This window comes from Apium graveolens, chromosome 4, assembly GCF_009905375.1.
Source record: "Apium graveolens cultivar Ventura chromosome 4, ASM990537v1, whole genome shotgun sequence".
Classification (NCBI taxonomy): domain Eukaryota; kingdom Viridiplantae; phylum Streptophyta; class Magnoliopsida; order Apiales; family Apiaceae; genus Apium; species Apium graveolens.
In genome coordinates, this window is record NC_133650.1 from 11,677,653 (window position 1) to 11,701,050 (window position 23,398).

Here is a 23,398-nt window from a genome sequence, read left to right on the forward strand (position 1 = left end):
AGTCAAGACTCGTCAAAATTTGTAAGAATGACACTTTTGTAATTATTTTAATCCATTACCCATGTTCCTAAATCAACTAATTCCTATACAAAAATGCAAAGATCATGGACTATCCGTATCTTAAATGATAATTATAATTATTAAAAATTCACTTTTTAATTTTAAAAAGATTAAAACTATCATTAAAATTGATTTATTTTTATACCAAATCAATTATAGATCCACAAATCATGTCTTCAGTTATTCAAATTCAAAATTCATTACTACTTTCCTTGATAATTATTATCTTCTTCTTCTTCATTTTCTACAGCCATATGCTATCGATGAACATGAATTTTGTTCTGCTATCGATGTATGATTATACATGAACATGAATAATATGTATACATCATCTGCTATCGATTTTGTGTTACACGTTTTTTGTTATCTTTTGTTCAATGTTTTGTCCGATAATGTTTAACCAGACATATTTTGTTTGTTTTGTAGTAATGACAGAAGCTGGGCTCATCGCGTAATGACAGACGCGTAGGTTAAAGTACATAACGTGAGCAAACGATCTACTATCTTCCATGACCTCGGTCCTGGTATGAATCTGCATAATCAAGGGTTATCTTCTATGTTTTCTTAAACGTTTGTATTGATAGGACTAATAGTGAGAATAATGATTCTTATTATTCCACTGAAATTTAATATGCAGAACTACGACATATCTTCTGTTATATAGTGTTTACATAATACACAGATAAGTCTAAACTTCCGATATCTCTGTACGTCAACTAATTAACATCTTATCTATATCCTTATCACTAAAGGCTAACTACTAACCACAATGTCTTATGGAGTTTGTTTCGGTTGGATAAGTGTTGTATGATCTGGTCTCATACTCTCCCGCAAGTTGAGCATGGGGGAGCAGATGGTCAACTTGTCTCGAAGTTGCTGGAAGCGAGGGGATCCCGGACCTTTAGTAAAAATATCCGTAATCTGATCTTTGGAAGAGATAAATCGAACTTGAAGCTTGTTTTGAGCAACCCTTTCTCTGACAAAATGATAGTCGATTTCTACGTGCTTAGTTCGCGCATGAAATACAGGATTTGCTGTAAGATATGTAGCACCCAGGTTGTCACACCATAGAGTAGGATTGGAGATAGGATATCCAATTTCACTGAGGAGAGTTTGAATCCACATAACCTCGGTTGTAGCAGTGTCTAAGCTGCGATATTCAGCTTCAGTGGAAGAGCGCGAAACTGTCTTTTGTTTTCGTGCACTCCACGAGACTATGTTACCACCAAGAAATATACAATAACCACTTGTGGAATGACGATCATCAGGACATCCAGCCCAATCAACATCGGAATATGCTTGAATGTGAAGTGCAGATGGGCGTCGTAAAAGGAGACCATGGTTGATGGTGTGTTTAAGATATCTCAAAATTCTTTTGACTGTAGCCCAGTGATCTTCGGTTGGATTTTGCAGGAATTGATAAACCTTATTTACGGCAATTGATATGTCTGGCCTAGTAAACGTAAGGTACTGCAAAGCACCTACAACACTACGATATAGTGTAGGATCAGAAAATTTTGGAGACCCTTCTTTTGATAATTGTGTATTAGCAGCCAGAGGTGTATGAACGGGCTTGGCTCCGTCAAAGTGTGTTTTGTTAAGAATTTCTCTTATGTACTTTTGTTGGTTGAGACATGGTAAAGTGTGTTAAGATAAAATTTTCTGGAATTGGAAAAGAATGAAGTATTACCAATGTGTTCGATAGGAAGATTAGAGCCATTACCGACACGAATGGAGTCAGGACCTTCATAAGAGGAGCTCATGCTTAAGTTGTTAAAGTCAGAGGTAAGATGGTGAGTAGCACCTGTATCCGGAATCCAATTACAATCAAGAGCAGACCCTGGTGCAGCTATGTACGCTTGAGGTGGAGTAGATGGACGAGGCTAGAAATTTTTATCAAATCGATACCAACAATCAGCTACCGTGTGATTTTTCCGCCCACACAATTGACAGGGTCCTCTGGGATGCTGCATAGATGTTGGGCGACTCGTATTGCTTGAGTTGCGATTTCGATTCACAGGATTAGTGTGGGAGCGATACCTGTTGTTGCCTGACCCAGTCCTGTGATGATTGTTCCTCTGTTGAGAGGAAACATGGGCAACTGGTTGCTGCTGTAGAAGAGCTGTCTGAGCATCAATGCGCATTTCAAAAGCTAATAGATGTGCAAAGAAATCATCCATTGATGCGTCAGCCGCTGTGGTGGTTAAAGCGGTGACAATGGGATCATATGCACTGTCAAGACCAGCTAAAATAATTTGTTGAAGATCAGATGTGACAATAGGGTGACCTGATGCGGCCAAACTATCAGCCAGTTGTTTGGCATGAGAAAAATATTGCTGCATGGATTTAGATCCTTTGCGCATAGTTTGAAGTTCTCGGCGGAGTTGCATGATCCTTGCTCGAGATTTGGAGGCAAACTGTCGTTCAAGAGCGATCCACACGTCACGTGTTGTAGTGAGCCCAACTACTTGTGCAAGAACAACCTCAGAAAGTGAAGATAATAACCAACCTAGGAGTACTTGATCTTGTTTCTGCCACTGGACATAGGCAGGATTGACGGTGGTAGCTTCTGGTGTGAGGGTTCTAGGAGGACATGGGAGAGTCCCATCAACGTACCCTTCAAGCCCATAGCTTTTGAGTAATGGCTTAAACTGTGTAAGCCACAAAAGGTAGTTATTATTATCTAGACGAACGAAAATAAGGTGATGGATAGAGGTGATATTCGGGAGATTGGTGGAAGCGGGTGAGAGAGTGGCGGAAGATGAACCTGATGTGGCGGATTCATCGTTAATAGCCATAGGTTCGTTCTGGCCTGATACCAAGTGAGAATAATGATTCTTGTTATTCCACTGAAATTCAATATGCAGAACTACGGCATATCTTCTGTTATATAGTGTTTACATAATATACATATAAGTCTAAACTTCCGATATCTCTGTACGTCAACTAATTAACATCTTATCTATATCCTTATCGCTAAAGGCTAACTACTAACCACAATGTCTTGTGGAGTTTGTTTCGGTTGGATAAGTGTTGTATGATCTGGTCTCATACCCTCCCGCAAGTTGAGCATGGGGGAGCAGATGGTTAACTTGTCTCGAAGTTGCTGGAAGCGAGGGGATCCCAGACCTTTAATAAAAATATCCGTAATCTGATTTTTGGAAGAGATAAATCGAACTTGAAGCTTGTTTTGAGCAACCCTTTCTCTGACAAAATGATAGTCGATTTCTATGTGCTTAGTTCGTGCATGAAACACAGGATTTGCTGTAAGATATGTAGCACCCAGGTTGTCACACCATAGAGTAGGATTGGAGATAGGATATCCAATTTCACTGAGGAGAGTTTGAATCCACATAACCTCGGTTGTAGCAGTGGCTAAGCTGCGATATTCAGCTTCAGTGGAAGAGCGCGAAACTGTCTTTTATTTTCGTGCACTCCACGAGACTATGTTACCACCAAGAAATATATAATAACCACTTGTAGAACGACGATCATCAGGACATCCAGCCCAATCAGCATCGGAATATGCGTGAATGTGAAGTGCAGATGGGCGTCGTAAAAGGAGACCATGGTTGATGGTGTGTTTAAGATATCTCAAAATTCTTTTGACTGTAGCCCAGTGATCTTCGGTTGGATTTTGCAGGAATTGACAAACCTTATTTACGGCAATTGATATGTCTGGCCTAGTAAACGTAAGGTACTGCAAAGCACCTACAACACTACGATATAGTGTAGGATCAGAAAATTTTGGAGACCCTTCTTTTGATAATTGTGTATTAGCAGCCAGAGGTGTATGAACGGGCTTGGCTCCATCAAAGTGTGTTTTGTTAAGAATTTCTCTTATGTACTTTTGTTGGTTGAGACATGGTAAAGTGTGTTAAGATAAAATTTTCTGGAATTGGAAAAGAATGAAGTATTACCAATGTGTTCGATAGGAAGATTAGAGCCATTACCGACACGAATGGAGTCAGGACCTTCATAAGAGGAGCTCATGCTTAAGTTGTTAAAGTCAGAGGTAAGATGGTGAGTAGCACCTGTATCCGGAATCCAATTACAATCAAGAGCAGACCCTGGTGCAGCTATGTACGCTTGAGGTGGAGTAGATGGACGAGGCTGGAAATTTTTATCAAATCGATACCAACAATCAGCTACCGTGTGATTTTTCCGCCCACACAATTGACATGGTCCTCTGGGATGCTGCATAGATGTTGGGCGACTCGTATTGCTTGAGTTACGATTTCGATTCACAGGATTAGTGTGGGAGCGATACCTGTTGTTGCCTGACCCAGTCCTGTGATGATTGTTCCTCTGTTGAGAGGAAACATGGGCAACTGGTTGCTGCTGTAGAAGAGCTGTCTGAGCATCAATGCGCATTTCAAAAGCTAATAGATGTGCAAAGAAATCATCCATTGATGCGTCAGCCACTGTGGTGGTTAAAGCGGTGACAATGGGATCATATGCACTGTCAAGACCAACTAAAATAATTTGTTGAAGATCAGATGTAACAATAGGGTGACCTGATGCGGCCAAACTATCAACCAGTTGTTTGGCATGAGAAAAATATTGCTGCATGGATTTAGATCCTTTGTGCATAGTTGAAGTTCTCGGCGGAGTTGCATGATCCTTGCTCGAGATTTGGAGGCAAACTGTCATTCAAGAGCGATCCACACGTCACGTGTTGTAGTGAGCCCAACTACTTGTGCAAGAACAATCTCAGAAAGTGAAGATAATAACCAACCTAGGAGTACTTGATCTTGTTTCTGCCACTGGACATAGGCAGGATTGACGGTGGTATCTTCTGGTGTGAGGGTTCGAGGAGGACATGGGAGAGTCCCATCAACGTACCCTTCAAGCCCATAGCCTTTGAGTAATGGCTTAAACTGTGTAAGCCACAGAAGGTAGTTATTATTGTCTAGACGAACGAAAATAAGGTGATAGATAGAGGTGATATTCGGGAGATTGGTGGAAGCGGGTGAGAGAGTGGCGGAAGATGAACCTGATGTGGCGGATTCATCGTTAATAGCCATAGGTTCGTTCTGGCCTGATACCAAGTGAGAATAATGATTCTTGTTATTCCACTGAAATTCAATATGCAGAACTACGGCATATCTTCTGTTATATAGTGTTTACATAATATACAGATAAGTCTAAACTTCCGATATCTCTGTACGTCAACTAATTAACATCTTATCTATATCCTTATCACTAAAGGCTAACTACTAACCACAATGTCTTGTGGAGTTTGTTTCGGTTATATAAGTGTTGTATGATCTGGTCTCATACCCTCCCGCAAGTTGAGCATGGGGGAGCAGATGGTCAACTTGTCTCGAAGTTGCTAGAAGCGAGGGGATCCCAGGCCTTTAATAAAAATATCCGTAATCTGATCTTTGGAAGAGATAAATCGAACTTGAAGCTTGTTTTGAGAAACCCTTTCTCTGACAAAATGATAGTCGATTTCTATGTGCTTAGTTCGCGCATGAAACACAGGATTTGCTGTAAGATATGTAGCACCCAGGTTGTCACACCATAGAGTAGGATTGGAGATAGGATATCCAATTTCACTTAGGAGAGTTTGAATCCACATAACCTCGGTTGTAGCAGTGGCTAAGCTGTGATATTCAGCTTCAGTGGAAGAGCGCGAAACTATCTTTTGTTTTCGTGCACTCCACGAGACTATGTTACCACCAAGAAATATACAATAACCACTTGTGGAACGACGATCATGAGGACATCCAGCCCAATCAGCATCGGAATATGCTTGAATGTGAAGTGCAGATGGGCGTCATAAAAGGAGACCATGGTTGATGGTGTGTTTAAGATATCTCAAAATTCTTTTGACTGTAGCCCAGTGATCTTCGGTTGGATTTTGCAGGAATTGACAAACCTTATTTACGGCAATTGATATGTCTGGCCTAGTAAACGTAAGGTACTGCAAAGCACCTACAACACTACGATATAGTGTAGGATCAGAAAATTTTGGAGACCCTTCTTTTGATAATTGTGTATTAGCAGCCAGAGGTGTATGAACGGGCTTGGCTCTGTCAAAGTGTATTTTGTTAAGAATTTCTCTTATGTACTTTTGTTGGTTGAGACATGGTAAAGTGTGTTAAGATAAAATTTTCTGGAATTGGAAAAGAATGAAGTATTACCAATGTGTTCGATAGGAAGATTAGAGCCATTACCGACACGAATGGAGTCAGGACCTTCATAAGAGGAGCTCATGCTTAAGTTGTTAAAGTCAGAGGTAAGATGGTGAGTAACACCTGTATCCGGAATCCAATTACAATCAAGAGCAGACCCTGGTGCAGCTATGTACGCTTGAGGTGGAGTAGATGGACGAGGCTGGAAATTTTTATCAAATCGATACCAACAATCAGCTACCGTGTAATTTTTCCGCCCACACAATTGACACGGTCCTCTGGGATGCTGCATAGATGTTGGGCGACTCGTATTGCTTGAGTTGCGATTTCGATTCACAGGATTAGTGTGGGAGTGATACATGTTGTTGCCTGACCCAGTCCTGTGATGATTGTTCCTCTATTGAGAGGAAACATGGGCAATTGGTTGCTGGTGTAGAAGAGCTGTCTGAGCATCAATGTGCATTTCAAAACCTAATAGATGTGCAAAGAAATCATCCATTGATGCGTCAGCCGCTGTGGTGGTTAAAGCGGTGACAATGGGATCATATGTACTGTCAAGACCAGCTAAAATAATTTGTTGAAGATCAGATGTGACAATAGGGTGACCTGATGCGGCCAAACTATCAGCCAATTGTTTGGCATGAGAAAAATATTGCTGCATGGATTTAGATCCTTTGCGCATAGTTGAAGTTCTCGGCGGAGTTGCATGATCCTTGCTTGAGATTTGGAGGCAAACTGTCGTTCAAGAGCGATCCACACGTCACGTGTTGTAGTGAGCCCAACTACTTGTGCAAGAACAACCTCAGAAAGTGAAGATAATAACCAACCTAGGAGTACTTGATCTTGTTTTTGCCACTCGACATAGGCAGGATTGACGGTGGTAGCTTCTGGTGTGAGGGTTCGAGGAGGACATGGGAGAGTCCCATCAACGTACCCTTCAAGCCCATAGCCTTTGAGTAATGGCTTAAACTGTGTAAGCCACAGAAGGTAGTTATTATTGTCTAGACGAACGAAAATAAGGTGATGGATAGAGGTGATATTCGGGAGATTGGTGGAAGCAGGTGAGAGAGTGGCGGAAGATGAACCTGATGTGGCGGATTCATCGTTAATAGCCATAGGTTCGTTCTGGCCTGATACCAAGTGAGAATAATGATTCTTGTTATTCCACTGAAATTCAATATGCAGAACTACGGCATATCTTCTGTTATATAGTGTTTACATAATATACAGATAAGTCTAAACTTCCGATATCTCTGTACGTCAACTAATTAATATCTTATCTATATCCTTATCACTAAAGGCTAACTACTAACCACAATGTCTTGTGGAGTTTGTTTCGTTTGGATAAGTGTTGTATGATCTGGTCTCATATTAATCACATACCAAATAAGCTATGAAGCGGAGCAAACGTTCTATTACCTTTGATGACAATGGTCCTGGTACGAGTCTACATAATCATACTATCTCTTTGTTTTCTTTAAACGTTGTTATCGATAGTTTGTAGTCATCATTTTCACATTTAGTATTCGTTTTAGCTGCTAAGCGACGAGGTCGTGGACAGATATGCGATCCGATTCTCCAACCTCTGGATGAGAACATATCGAATAGCCGAAAAAATATCTCTCACCCTGTGACGGCTACCCACGCATCTGTAACTATAGTATGTATATTTTTTTCAACAATTGAAAGATTTGTAATGTAGCTTAGAACGATTGTGTTTAATAATGTAAAAATTAAATTTGTGAGCCCAGTTTGTCGAGGTCGTGAATCATCTTTGGACAGGTTTCTACGTAATAGGTTGCTCAACATGAATCGTACTGGTCTGGAATATCCAGGTATTCTATATTTGCAGCATCTCTTAACATATTACCTAGCATATTACGTATTTTTTGTTGGATTTTCCATATCCATTTATTATTATGCAGTTCAATTAGCAGTTACAGATAAAGAGAATTTTGCTTCAAATATCCCGGGAACGTTTCTTGACGACATGGTGTTATCATATATATTTTGTAAATTATTGATGCAACTAATTTTTGATCTTATATCATTCTTCAATTATCAGGCTCTCAGCAAAGTGATATAAGAACTGATTCTACAACTAGCAGAACCTATACTATAATGTCATCGAGATCTCACCTTGCTAGTAGCCGTAAATTATGTAGATAACATGTAGTTAACATTTATTATTTTACATTGATTTATAATGTTGGTTTCTACTTTATTTTTTTATAAGGCTCTGGTAAAGCTCAACTAAAGTACAGTCTGAATTGCAATAACAGCTCAATATTATCTAGTATAACTAATTGTGAGTGTTCAGTTGTTAATCCTTTGTCAATCTAGATAACTTATATATAAATATATATTTTACTTAAGTTGCTGTTATTGTTTACAAATTGATATTTGTAGGATCAACTCCTACCAAAAATATATCATCATATCCCGCGTCAAACAATAATACACCAATTATGTCACCGAGATCTCACAATGCCAGCACATGTATGTTTGCTTCAAACTTAATTCATATTTTTTGTCCCCCGATTTAAGATACGTTATTTAACCATGTTTGCATAACACCTTAGGTGGTTGTATTTAAATTAGATGTGTGGTCATGATTTATGGGTTTGGTCTTCTAATTAATTAGATTTTTTAATTTATTTTGTTTTGCTTAGGCTTTGGTCAAGCCACAATGAATCACACACCGCTTTCCAATAACAACCCAAACATATCATGTTTATCTAATCGTAAGTTTTCAGTTCTTATTCCTTGATCAGTAGCAGTCCATTATTATGCTCTACATATTTGAATAATGAATTGATTTTTTTAGGTACCACTCCGCCTTCAAGTGTCAAATCATATATTCCAAAAAAACAAACGTCAAAGGCTCATGTTGAATCTGACATATCAGGTAATGGGGTACATCCATTCTGGAACACGATATATGAGATAAGGAATTATTACGACAAATTATATTTTGGAATATATTTATATAAGATGTTGAGCTCTTTTTAATAGACTCGAAGAGACGTTACAGAGGCCCTAACATATCTACAATTCTACGTAATAAAGAAAAAACTAAGGAGAATATTGATCCTGCTTCACAGAGTATGAGTAGTTGAATTTTGTCAGATTCATCTTATTTCCGGGAATGGCCATCATTATCAATATTCTGATTTTCCAATTTAATTACAGATGTTTCACTTAGGCATAACTCCGATATGAATGACAGTCGATTACCTTCTCCCGTCGCTGCCAACCTGATTAATAATTTTGATGACGCGTATGATGGAACACATGTGGAAGAACAACTTTTTGACGAGGGTATTTTTATCATTACTTTGTTGCTAATTTATGCAGGTTTGTCGCACGTAATTAAAGATGGTTTAATTAATGCACTTTTTTTTGGTAAAACTGCAGAAGCTGAACCTGTGGATTTGTCTGGGATTGATCTTTGGGATGGTTATGTAAATATTGGTCCGCCAACCTCAACATGTGTTAAGTGTGGTGCCCATATATGGAACATGGAATGGAACAACAAATCCAACAGAAACAACTCTCCTACCTTCTCTCTATGCTGGAAGAATGGACAGGTTCAGCTCTTACCAGAGAAATAACCTCTTGAGCCACTAAGATCATTACTATATGGAAACGATAGGACAATCCACTTCAAGTTAAACCATCATATTTACAATTCATTATTTGCGATGTGTTCCAGTGGTGGTAAAATTGATCACAAAATTAACAATGGAGGAGCACCCTATTGCTTTAACGTCAAAGGTCAAAATCTTCATCTTCTTGGTAGTGTGCTTCTGGAAGATGGTGAATCTCCCAGATTTTGTCGAGCATACATCTATGATACTGAAAATGAACTTGAGAATAGGATGAATCTAATCGGTGGATGCAGAGATGAAATTGACGAGAGCATTGTTGAAGCTATTATGGACATGTTAAATCAGCATAATGAATTGGTTAGGTAATTTCATGCTGCACGTGAGCGCTTCAAAGACAATGAACAAGATGAGTTTAGATTGGTTCTCTTAACTTCTCAATCAGCGAGTGATCGTCCTAATATAATTGGACCTACAGATGAGGTTGGAGGTATGATAGTAAGTACTAATGGGGATTCATTAGGTTTTCGGGATACAATTGTGGAGACGCGTACAAAATCGCTTCAGAGGGTTTGAGAAACTGACATTTTTTTATGCAGCTTCAGTATCCACTTTTGTTCCCCCATGCAAATGAAGGTTTTCATACAAAGATTCCATTGAATAAAACAAAAATGTCGAAATCAGCCGATATAAATCCTGATGATAATAATTTTGAAAAGAAGCATCGAGAATATGTTTCCATTAAAAATATTATTGCTATAAGTTGATGATTCGCCTTTCTGAAGGTATATTGTAACCTCTCATATGTTTAGTTTTTTCCAGGATATATTTACTATCTTCATGAAATTGATCAGAATTTATTCAATGGCCACATTATCTAAATCATTTTTTTGTGTTAGGGTTGACTCTGCATTTATCAGGTCATTTGTGGAAACAGTATGTCGTTGATGCCTTTTATGCAATTGAACAATATCGGTTGGATTGGGTTACTACTCACCAAACAACTATAAGGTCGGATCTGTATACTTCCATCCGAGATGCTTTGCGTAAAGGTGATCACGATCCCAATTATGTTGGGAAAGCTGTTGTATTACCTGCATCCTTCACAGGTTCGCAAATATATATGTCACAACATTTTAAGGATGCACTTGCGTTATGCAGGGCTATTGGACACCCTTCTCTTTTCCTGACAATGACATGTAATACAAAGTGCCCTAAAATAACTGAGATAATGAAATATTTACCGGGTGTTGATGTGTGCGATGCACCTGACATAGTGTCCAGAGTTTTTGAACTCAAGTTGGATCAGCTAATGCATTTGATAAAGAAGAAAAAATGCTTTAGAAAATGCATATGAGGTATTTTTTAATTAACCTTTCCTCTTATGACAGTTTAGAAACTCTTTACTCTGAGCATTTAATTCTAATGCATTTTACAGTTATGCATGTAATAGAATTTCAGAAACGGGGTCTTCCACACATGCATATGTTGATTTGGCTACACCCGGATTATAGGCCCAAAACAGTTGCTCAAATAGATGCTCTGGTCAGTGCTGAAATACCTGACAAAGATACAGATCCTGTTGGTTATGCCGCTGTCAGCAATTACATGATTCATGGGCCCTGTGGAGTTGACAACACCTTTTCACCTTGCATGGTTAAAGAGAGATTTATGAAACACTTTCCTTAGAGGTATCATACAATGTTATAAACAGAGATTTTTTATATTTACATGGTTTAAATTAATCAATTTAAACCAACATCATATTACTATATTTAGGATCATTGCCATGTAATTATATACAGAATTGGATTTTTTTCACAGGAAATATCGGTACATTCATTGCAGGTTCAATGGTAACACGTATATTGATGATTGTGGTTTTCCCATTTATCGTAGACGCAACACTGGTAGAAGTATAAAAAAGAAAGGTATTTTTTTGGACAATAGGTTTATTGTTCCATTTAATAGATACTTATTGGTTCTTTTTCAATGCCATATAAATCTCGAGGTATGTAACAGTGCTCGGTCCCTTAAGTATCTATTCCAGTATTGTCTTAAAGGTCATGATACTGCTACTATGGTCCTAAAAAAACAAATCAATGCCCGATAGTAGTGTATCGAAGAAGCAATCCTGTTTAAATGAAGTAAAGCAAGATCTTGATGGTCGTTATGTTTGTGCCTCTGAAGCAGCATGGAGAATATTTGGTTTTGATGTACATTCTCGGTGGCCATCTGTTGATAGATTACCTATTCATTTACCTGGAAACAAGTACGTCAGTTTTAGAACAGGTACAACACTATCTGAAGTTGTTCAGCAAGCTGATAGTAAAAGGACAAAACTTGAGGCTTGGTTTGAAGCTAATAAAAAATTTCCAGCCGCTCGAGATTTTACCTATGCTGAATTTCCTACGCATTTTACGTAGCTACCCCAAGAGTGTAAATAGAGACCTCGCCAAAGAGGTGATGTAATTGGCAGATTAATAGAAGTACATGCTACTGGCGGTGATTTGTTGTATCTCCGCATGTTACTTATGCGGAGAAAAGGTTGTACTTCATTTGACGATCTAAGGACGGTTGAAGGTCATGTTTTTGAAAGTTTCAATGAAGCATGTGCTGCTTTGGGGCTTCTTCAGAATGACAGTCAATGGCATGAAGCAGTGGTTGAGAATTCGCACTCATCTCTTGTGAAATAGCTCTGTGAAATGTTTGTTAACATTTTGGCATATTGCACAATCTCTGATCCATTATTTTATGGAGTGCTCAGTGGAAATGTATGTCTGACGATATCATCCTCCGAAAACGTAAAGAATGTCGTAATGGGAATTTACAACTCCCAGATTGTGACATTCAAAATTATGCTCTTGCGGGTATGACTATCTTTAAATTTGGCTTTCATTCTCAATACTTATATCTCTTTCTACTCTTTAGTCGTTTTTTGTTTGCGATGAATGGAGTATAAAACAATCTATATTTTCCATAATTACATATTTTGAATTCATAATTTGACTAAAAACGTTAAACTATTTTATAACTATTCCTGCAGAAATTGAAAAACTTCTGAATGATATTGGAAAGAGCTTAAAAGATTTCCCGACAATGCCCTATCTTCCAGAAGTCTTTCTTTACAATAGTGGCAATGGTTTAATTGCTGAAGAAACAGGTTACGATACAGAGCAAATGAAAAGGCAACATGATGAGAATTATATCAAGTTGAATAGAGAGCAAAAGGAAGTGTATGAGGCTATTGTCAAAAGTGTAAATTCTAACAAAGGCGGACAGTTCTTTGTCTATGGAAGTGGCGGACATGAGAAAACATTTGTCTGGCAGACACTTCTATGTCGCCTTCGTTCTGAGCGTAAAATTGTTTAGCCAGTAGCCTCATCAGGAATTGCAACTATTTTGTTAGATGGTGGTAGGACGGCTCACTCACGATTTCATATACCTATCATTGTAGACCAATGCTCTGTAGCTGGAATAAAGCACGGTACATAATTTGTTAAATTATTACAGAACACAAGTTAAATCATTTGGGACGAAGCACCCATGCAACATCGGCATGGTATTGAGAGTGTTGATAAATGTTTAAGAGATATTGTTGGGAATATGTTATGACCTTGATGATTTCATTAACAAAACACCTTAGTAGATTCAACGTAGTGTATTATGTAGCACTCGACGGATAAGAAAATATAGTCCCAACAGATGACTCAATACAGTCCCGACGGATGATGATTTGACATCCATCGAGTGAGTAGCTTATGTAACAATAAGTCATGTAGCACATTTCTGCAAACACCTTTGTATAGATTCTGTAGTAGCATATAAGTCATGTTGACTTTAATTAGATATGCAAAATAGGTTGATTAATTGTACATAGATGATGTCTTGTAATTCTGCATAAATGAAATGAAGTCAAGTGCCAAATAGCTACCCGGCGGATGATCAACAAAGCTACCCGACGGATGATCAACAAGGCAACCCGACGGATGATCTGTACCCGACGGAAGATCAATTCAAACATCTGTTGACAGTGACAACACAGTCACATGTGTCGAGTGTATGCAAAAGGAATGTGAAAGCCTATTCAACTGGGTTTTTGATAACAAAGAAGCATTGCCATTTCCATGCTATTATGAAGATATTCAAAGATGTTGGAATTGAGTAGTGAAACAACATAGTATTAGACTTGATAGGTTTTGTTTTATTATCTTGTCCTATGACTGTGTAATCTTGGTGATATATAAACCAAGAGTAGAAAATAGAACAACAACAACAACAAGACTAAGCAAGTATTCTCTCAGAGAAATAATTGTAAGCTGAATCCTTTAACATTTCTCTGTAAAGTTTAGTTGTTCTTATTTGTAAGCAGCTGTGAGCTATTCAAGCTTCACAGAATTATCTTGATATATATATATCTGTTGGATACATTCAAATCCACCAGAAAGTTTTAAAGACTTGTGTTTTTATTACTTTGTGTTTTGATTCATATTTAACTTGTCATTCCGCACTTTGCAAGTCAAAACACTGTCATATATATATATTTTAAGTTAGAACATTTTATAATTCAGAAAAAGTTTCAAGAATTCCATTCAACCCCCCTTCTGTAATTCTTGTTGCATTGTTAGGGATTAACAATTGGTATCAGAGCGAGCTCTTGAAGAACAAAGAGTTTAAAGATCACAACAAACAGCAAGATGAACAAGAAGGATGTTGGAGTCAAGAATCCTTTTTCTGGACAAAGATAATTACCATCACTGGAAGGTAAAGATGCATCTTCATTTACTTTCTCAAGATGAGGCCTATGTAGATTGCATAGAGAGAGGCCCTCATGTACCAATGAGAGCTGCAACTGGAAATGAGCCATCAGTTCCCAAGCCAAGGCATGAATGGTCAGATCCTGATATTGAACAAGTCAGGAAAGACAAGAAGGCCATGAATATATTATTCAATGGAGTTGATGGTGACATGTTTGACAACATCATCAATTGCAAAACTGCCAAGGAAGTTTGGGATATCTGTGATGGCACTAAACAAGTTAGAAAAAACAAGATGCATTTACTAATTCAGCAATATGAGCATTTCCACTATGAAGAAGGTGAAACTCTCACTGATATCTTTAGTAGATTTCAAAAGCTACTAAATGCTCTAAAACTGCATGGAAGAGTCTACCAAACCAAGGATTCTAACCTCAAATTTCCGAGATCCCTTCCAAAAGAATGGAAACCAGTGACAGTCTCCTTGAGAAATTCACAAGAAAACAATGAGTTTACACTAAAGAGACTGTATGGCATTCTAAAGACTTATGAGCTTGAAATAGAGCAAGATGAAAGAATAGAGAAAGGGAGAAAGAAAGGAGGGTCCATTGCACTGGTTGTTGAGTTAGAGAAAGAGAAGAAGATGAAGATAGAAGCTGTTGAGTCTATTTCAAAGGTCTGTGAAAATAAGGGTAAGGGGCTGGTAGCAGAAAATGAAGATTCCTTGAGCCAAGATGATATGGATGACATTGATGAACATCTAGCATTTCTTTCCAAAAGATTTTCCAAGATCAAGTTCAAGAAGAACTTTGGAGCAGCTAAGCCAAATAGAAATATGGTGGATAAATCAAAATTCAAATATTTCAAATGTGGCTTGGCAGGGCACTTTGCCAGTGAGTGTAGAAAGTCAGATTCCAGCAAGAAGAAGTTTGAGCCTGTGGATTATAAACAGAAATATTTTGAGTTGCTCAAACAAAAGGAAAGGGCTTTCAATACACAAGAAAATGACTGGGCAGTAGATGATCTGGATGAGGATGAGGATGTCATCTATGTCAACCTAGCCCTAATGGCCAAGTCTGATGAAACAGAGACAAGTTCTTCAAGTAATCAGGTAATCACCACTAACCTTGCACATTTATCTAAAGCTGAGTGTAATGATGCAATAAATGACATGTCTACAGAATTATATCATTTGCGTGTTACACTTAAGTCCCTCACTAAGGAAAATGCTAAAATCAAAGAAAATAATTTGTTTTTAAGTGAGAGAAATAATGTGCTAGAGTCTCAGTTTATTGAATTTGAAAAACTGAGAATTGAGTGTAAGACTGCTAAGGATGAATTAACTGAGTCCTTGAAGAAAAAAGAGATTTTGAAGAAGCAGCTTGAACGAGAACATGAGGTGATTAAGGCATGGAAAACATCTAGTGATGTTCATGCTCAAATCATCAAAGTTTAAGGTATTGAGTCCTTTTGTGATGCAGCCTGGAAGAAGAATAAGGAGAAGCTGGAATCCAATTTGGTTGAAGGATTTCTAACAGATGTGGACTCGACGGATGATGAGAGTCATCCGTCGGATAATCTAAAGGATTATCCGTCGAGTGACATAAATTCTCATTCGTCGGCTGTGAGCAAACCTGTGAGTAAAGCCAAACTTGCCAAGTTAAATGAAAAATATGGACCAGTTTCCAAAAACTTCATTTCAGGAGAATCTAGTCAAGTGAGGAAGGAGAAGAAAGTGAATGTTGGTCATCTATCTATCAAGCAATTGAATGACAGACTAGAAAATATTGAGGTTAAAACAGAGGCTAAAAAGAAAAACAATAGAAATGGTAAAGTAGGGATTAACAAACATAACAACTACATACTTGATAAGTATGCTCCAAGAAAAATCTGTGTTAAGTGTGGTAGTGTAAATCATCTGTCTGTTAATTGCAAAACTGTCATGCCTACTTCTATATCTGTGCCACCTCCGTTTTCCAACATGAATTCCATGTCTTCTATGCCTATGAATGATATGTCTACACAGAATATGAATGCACAATTTGCTAATATGTCATTTGCACCTAATCCTTATTATGCTGCATTTAGTATGCCTCAAATGCCATTTAGCATGCCCTACTGGAATAACATGTTTGCTAATAGCATGCCATTTCCTGTTAATGAAAATGTGCATGATAATTCTGTTTTAATGAATGGTTTCAAAGGTCCAACTCAGATGACTAAGGATGAATCTGATATCCCTAAGTCAAATGAGATCAAACCTAAGAAACAGAAGAAGAAAGCTAACAAGGCAGGACCCAAGGAAACTTGGGTATCAAAATCAACTTGATTTGATTTTAATATGTGCAGGGAAACAGAAAGAATCTGTGGTACTTGGATAGTGGTTGTTCAAGACACATGACTGGTGATTCTACCCTGCTCACAGAGTTCAAGGAGAGAGCTGGCCCAAGTATTACTTTTGGAGATGATAGCAAGGGTTATACTGTGGGATATGGCTTGATTTTAAAAGACAATGTCATCATTGAGGAGGTTGCCTTAATGGATGGCCTCAAGCATAATTTGTTGAGTATCAGCCAACTTTATGATAAAGGCAATTCAGTGACCTTCAACTCAGAAGCCTGTGTTGTGACAAACAAGAGGAGCAACAAAGTGATTCTCACTGGAGTGAGAAAAGGAAATGTGTACTTAGCTGACTTTAACTCATCAAATGCAGAATCTGTTACTTGTCTTCTCAGTAAAGCAAGTCAAGATGAAAGTTGGCTATGGCACAAGAAGCTATCCCATCTAAACTTCAAGACCATGAATGAGCTTGTAAAGAAAGAACTGGTTAGAGGCATTCCTCAAGTAGAGTTTTCCAAGGATGGACTGTGTGATGCTTGCCAAAAGGGAAAGCAAATTAAAGCATCATTCAGAAAGAAGCTTGATTCAACAATTGAAGAACCTTTGCAACTGCTACACATGGATTTGTTTGGACCAGTCAATGTGTTGTCCATCTCAAGGAAAAGATTTTGCCTAGTAATTGTAGATGATTTCTCAAAGTTCTCTTGGACATATTTCCTTAAGTCTAATGATGAGGCTGGTGAAATCATCATCAATCACATAAGGCAAGTCAACAATCATCCTGATTTCAAAGTTGGAAGAATCAGGAGTGACAATGGAACTGAGTTCAAGAATTCTGTCATGAGAGCATTTTGTGAAGTAAATGGGATTTTGCATGAGTTTTCAGCAGCAAGAACTCCACAAGAAAATGGAGTAGTAGAAAGAAAGAACAGATCACTTATTGAAGCTGCAAGGATAATGCTTGAAGAATCTAAGTTACCAACATATTTCTGGGCTGAAGCTGTAAATACTACATGCTATACTCAGAAAATTTCTTTGGTTAATCAAGCAAAATGCATGACTCCCTACCAATTGTTCAAGAACAAAAAGCCAACTCTAATTTTTCTTCATGTCTTTGGCTGCAAATGTTATATCTTGAGAAATCAAACTGATTAGAATGGGAAGTTTAATGCTAAAGCAGATGAAGGAATTTTTGTTGGATATGTTGTTGGTAAAGAATACAGAGTCTACAATCTGAGAACCAACATTATTGTGGAATCAATACATGTTGTGTTTAATGATAAAAAGATTGAAGGACTGCAAGATGGGGATTACCATGAGAGCCTCAAATTTGACAATGTGGAGATGGTTAGTGATGACAGTGATGATGAAAGTGATCAAGAAACAGTATCAAAGGACAATATAGAAAAATCTACTATCAATGAAGCACAAAATTCAACATCTGTCGAGTTGCAAAATACTTCATCCGTTGGGAGACAATCTGTCTTATCCGTCGGGAGACAACCAGCTTCATCCGTCGGTACTAAAAATTCACCATCCGTCGGGTCATCAAAAGAAGCTGAAAGTCAGAACAGATCACTTACAGAAATTTCCCCATTCTCAAATCAAAGATCCATAAACTCAGGGGGAGTTTCTAATAATCAAAACTCAATTACACATTAAGACAACAATGAGGTCTCTACATATAGAGCTAATCTACCTCAACAAAGGATCACCCCTTTGAGCTCATCATTGGTGATGTATCTTCTAGAGTTCAAACAAGAAGGGAAACTCAAGAAGAGTTTCTATATAGCAGCTTCCTCTCTAAGAAAGAACCAAAGAAGGTAGAAGAAGCTTTGTTGGATCCTGATTGGATTTTAGCTGTGCAAGAGGAGCTAAACCAATTTTAAAGGAATAAAGTATGGAAGCTGGTACCCAAGCCTAAAGGAAAGAATCCAATAGACACCAAATGGGTATTCAGAAACAAGATGGATAAAAATGGCATAGTAGTCAGGAACAAAACTAGATTGGTTGCTAAGGGCTATTGTCAACAAGAAGGGATAGATTTTGATGAAACATTTGCTCCTGTTGCAAGACTTAAAGCCATCAGAATCTTCTTAGCCTATGCAGCCCATGCCAATTTCAAGGTCTATTAAATGGATGCCAAAAGTGCCTTTCTGAATGGAGATTTGGAGGAGGAAGTCTATGTCAGTCAGCCTCATGGTTTTGAAGATACAAATTTTCCATAATATGTCTACTATCTTTTGAAAGCACTTTATGGACTGAAGCAAGCACCTAGAGCCTGGTATGACACTTTGTCAACTCAAACTAAAGTCAACAAGGGAGACATTATGTACATCTCTGACATCAAGGATTTAAACCTCTATCTAGATGAACTGGAAGAAGTTAGAGGGATTGATGCTTACAGGAATCTACCTGAAAGGTTAGTTTTCAAGTACAAGGGAGGAAAAGAGATTTAATGGCCACTTCACAGGATCCTTTAAGAAAGCTAATCTGTGCTGATAAAGGTTTATTCATCATTTAAGAAGAACTTTGGATTCAATGTGACAGCTAGAAGACTGGTTCTAAAGAAGATTGAAGAACTGAGGAGTATTAGAGCCAAAGGTGCACTCCCAAAGACTCTAACTATTCCTTACACTGGAAGTAGAGTGCATCTAAGGCCCTACTGGCTGATGGAATTCATGGATGATAAGGGAGTTAAAAGATTCTTTAGATTAGAAGACCAGTTGAGCATCTCTAGCAATGAGACTCTTTTGGAAATACAAGGAATGCTAAATCTCTCAGAATTTGATGAACTGGAATTCCACAGACAGCTCCAAAATCAAATAGAAGAAAACAACAGAAAGCTTGGAAAGAGATCCAGATCATCAAGGAAATACACTAATTTGCTCAGGCTAGAGGGGCACCTTGAAAATGACTGTGAGCAAATCTTTGTACATTTTATTATTTGCAGCACTTTATAGTTTTATCTACTTTCATTTAAATTTGTATTTTTAGAGTATTTTGTTATCATCAAGTTTCTCTTAATTTATGGCTACAATTTTATTAGACATAAATTGGGGAAGATTGTTGGGAATATGTTGTGACCTTGATGATTTCATTAACAAAACACCTTAGTAGATTCAACTTAGTGCATTATGTAGCACTCGACAGATAAGCAAATATAGTCCCGACGGATGACTCAATACAGTCCCGACGGATGATGATTTGACATCCATCGAGTGAGTAGCTTATGTAACAATAAGTCATGTAGCACATTTCTGCAAACACCTTTGTATAGATTCTGTAGTAGCATATAAGTCATGTTGACTTTAATTAGATATGAAGAATAGGTTGATTAATTGTACATAGATGATGTCTTGTAATTCTGCATAAATAAAATAAAGTCAAGCGCCAAATAGCTACCCGACGGATGATCAACAAAGCTACCCGACGGATGATCAACAAGGCAACCCGACGGATGATCATGTACCCGACGGATGATCAATTCAAACATCTGTTAACAGTGACAGCACAGTCACATGCGTCGAGTGTATGCAAAAGGAATGTGGAAGCCTATTCAACTGGGTTTTTGAGAACAAAGAAGCATTGCCATTTTCATGCTATTATGAAGATATTCAAAATGCTGGAATAGAGTAGTGAAGCAGCATAGTATTAGACTTGATAGGTTTTGTTTTATTATCTTGTCCTATGACTGTGTAATCTTGGTGATATATAAACCAAGAGTAGCAAATAGAACAACAACAAGACTAAGCAAGTATTCTCTCAGAGAAACAATTGTAAGCTGAATCATTTAGAATTTCTCTGTAAAGTTTAGTTGTTCTTATTTGTAAGCAGCTGTGAGCTATTCAAGCTTCACAGAGTTCTCTCGATATATATATATATATATATATATATATATATATATATATATATATATATATATATATATATATATATATATATATATGGTGGATACATTCAAATCCATCAGAAAGTTTTAAAGACTTGTGCTTTTATTACTTTGTGTTTTGATTCATATTTAACTTAATATTCCACACTTTGCAAGTCAAAACACTGACATATATATATTTTAAGTTACAACATTTTATAATTCAGAAAAAGTTTCAAGAATTCCATTCAACCCCCCTTCTGTAATTCTTGTTGCATTGTTAGGGACTAATAGATATTATGTGTTAGGAATATATGTGTATTAGTTTGATGATATGTTTAACAAAACACTTAAGTAGAAATTCAGTGTCTGTAGCCTCAACGGATAAGACCACTTTGGCTATCCGTTGATGGTGTAGCTTTACTTAGAAATAAGTCTAGTGTTGTAGCATATTTCAGTCTCTGTATTTAAGATGTAATTCTTAGAAGTTGAGAGAAACTATGAGTCATGTTGACTACTAGAAGATATGCAGATAGGAAGGCCAATTGTAAATATTTCATGCCTTGTAATTTTGTATAAATGAAGTGGTATCAACGGATGACTTAAAGACCTTCAACGGATGAGAAGCTAAGCTTCAACGGATGTCTCTAAAGCTTCAACGGATAACATCCTTCAACGGATGAGTGCATCAACGGATGAAAGCTTCAACGGATGTTCTGTTGATTAACCGTTGATAAGTGGTAGTTGTACCTACAAACAGAGGCACGTGGGTGAACAGAGATAACTGAAATGTGGCAGCCTAATTTCAGGAACATCAGAAAAAGCAGCCGTTCTACTCTAGTATAAAGAGACATTAAGTCAACAAAGTACTGGAGTGAACTGGAGAAGAAACAAGTGGAGATCTTACTTTATTATTTTATTATATCCTTGTCTTCACTTGTAAACTTGGTAATATATAAACCAAGTAGTAGCTAGTAATTAGATAAGAATTTTTCCAGAGGTGTTTAGAAAAATCTTGAGAGAAAAATTATCTAGTTTGTACTAGGATGCAGCTGTGATCAAATTCTTAGATCACAGAATTTCTGAAATACCATCTCTGATGGAACAACAAATCCACCAGAAAAGTTTTTAAAGGTTTATTGTGTTCTTTACATTTGTGTTTGAATATATATCTGTCTGTATCAGCTTAAAGCAATTCACACACTTGTTCATCTTGAACACACAGTCTTTATAAACTGCTCAAAACTTGAAAAAGTTTTGAGATTTACATTCAACCCCCCTTCTGTAAATCTCATTGTTAGTTCTCTAGAAATAACAATTGGTATCAGAGCAGGCTCTTGACAAACAAAGAGTTTAAAGATCTTGGAATCTAACAAAGATGAGTAAGAAGGATATTGGAGTAAAAATCCCAGTTCTTGACAGAGACAGTTATCACCACTGGAAGGTGAAAATGCACCTTCATCTACTCTCCCAAGATGAAGGTTATGTAAACTGTATTGAGAATGGTCCTCACATTCCCCACAAAGTAGCCACAGTTGCTACGGCCACAATTGCTGTTGGTCAATCCATTCCAAAACCTAGAGCAGAATGGACAATGGAAGACACAGAAGAAGTCCACAAGGATAAGAAGGCTATGAACATTTTGTTTAATGGTCTTGACAAGGATATGTTTGATAATGTGATAAATTGCTCAACTGCCAAAGAGGTTTGGGACACAGTTCAGCTGCTGTGTGAAGGTACAGAACAAGTAAAAGAGAACAAGATGCAGCTTCTCATTCAACAGTATGAGTATTTTCATTTTGAAGAAAATGAATCTTTAAATGACACATTTAACAGATTCCAAAAGCTGTTGAATGGATTGAAGCTGTATGGTAGAGTGTACCAGGTGAAGGATTCAAATCTTAAATTCTTAAGATCCTTGCCAAAGGAATGGAAACCCATGACTGTCTCCTTAAGAAACTCTCAGGATTATAAGGACTTCACTCTTGAAAGATTATATGGAATCTTGAAGACTTATAAACTAGAGTTGGAACAGGATGAGGTATTGGAGAAGGGGAGAAAGAAAGGAAGTTCAGTTGCATTGGTAGCTGAAAATGAGAGGGAATGCAGACAAGAAACTGTGAGATCTACATCAAACTCCAAAGATGGTACAAGATATCAGGAATCAAGCAAAGGAAAAGAGCAAGTTGCTGAGAATGAAGACAACTCCAGTCAAGATGACTCTGATAGTGTTGATGAGCATCTTGCATTTCTGTCCAGGAGATTTGCAAAGATGAAGTTTAAGAAAAACACTAGAGCCACTAAACCTCATAAGAACATGGTGGACAAATCAAAGTTCAAGTGTTTCAATTGTGGTATAAGTGTACACTTTTCAAGTGAGTGCAGAAAGCCAACCTCTGAAAAGAAGAAATTTGACCAAGTAGATTACAAGAAGAAATATTTTAATCTGCTCAAGCAAAAGGAAAGGGCTTTCATTACTCAAGAAAAAGATTGGGCAGCTGATGGAGAGGAAGAGAATGAAGATGTGGAGTATGTCAACTTAGCTCTAATGGCTGATTCTGAGGAAAATGAAGTTAGTTCATCAAGCAATCAGGTAACAACTCAGGTAATCACTACTGATGT

General features: G+C 37.5%; 1 protein-coding gene across 1 annotated transcript; it reads left to right on the forward strand.

The window, feature by feature from the left end:
* The first annotated feature begins 11,910 nt into the window (after positions 1-11,910).
* On the forward strand, positions 11,911-13,180 carry LOC141718324 (uncharacterized). Its single transcript, XM_074520708.1, has 4 exons — positions 11,911-12,230; positions 12,288-12,471; positions 12,576-12,678; positions 12,855-13,180. Exons 1-4 carry the CDS (start codon positions 11,911-11,913, stop codon positions 13,178-13,180), a joined length of 933 nt encoding a protein of 310 aa, XP_074376809.1.
* The last annotated feature ends 10,218 nt before the right edge of the window (positions 13,181-23,398 follow it).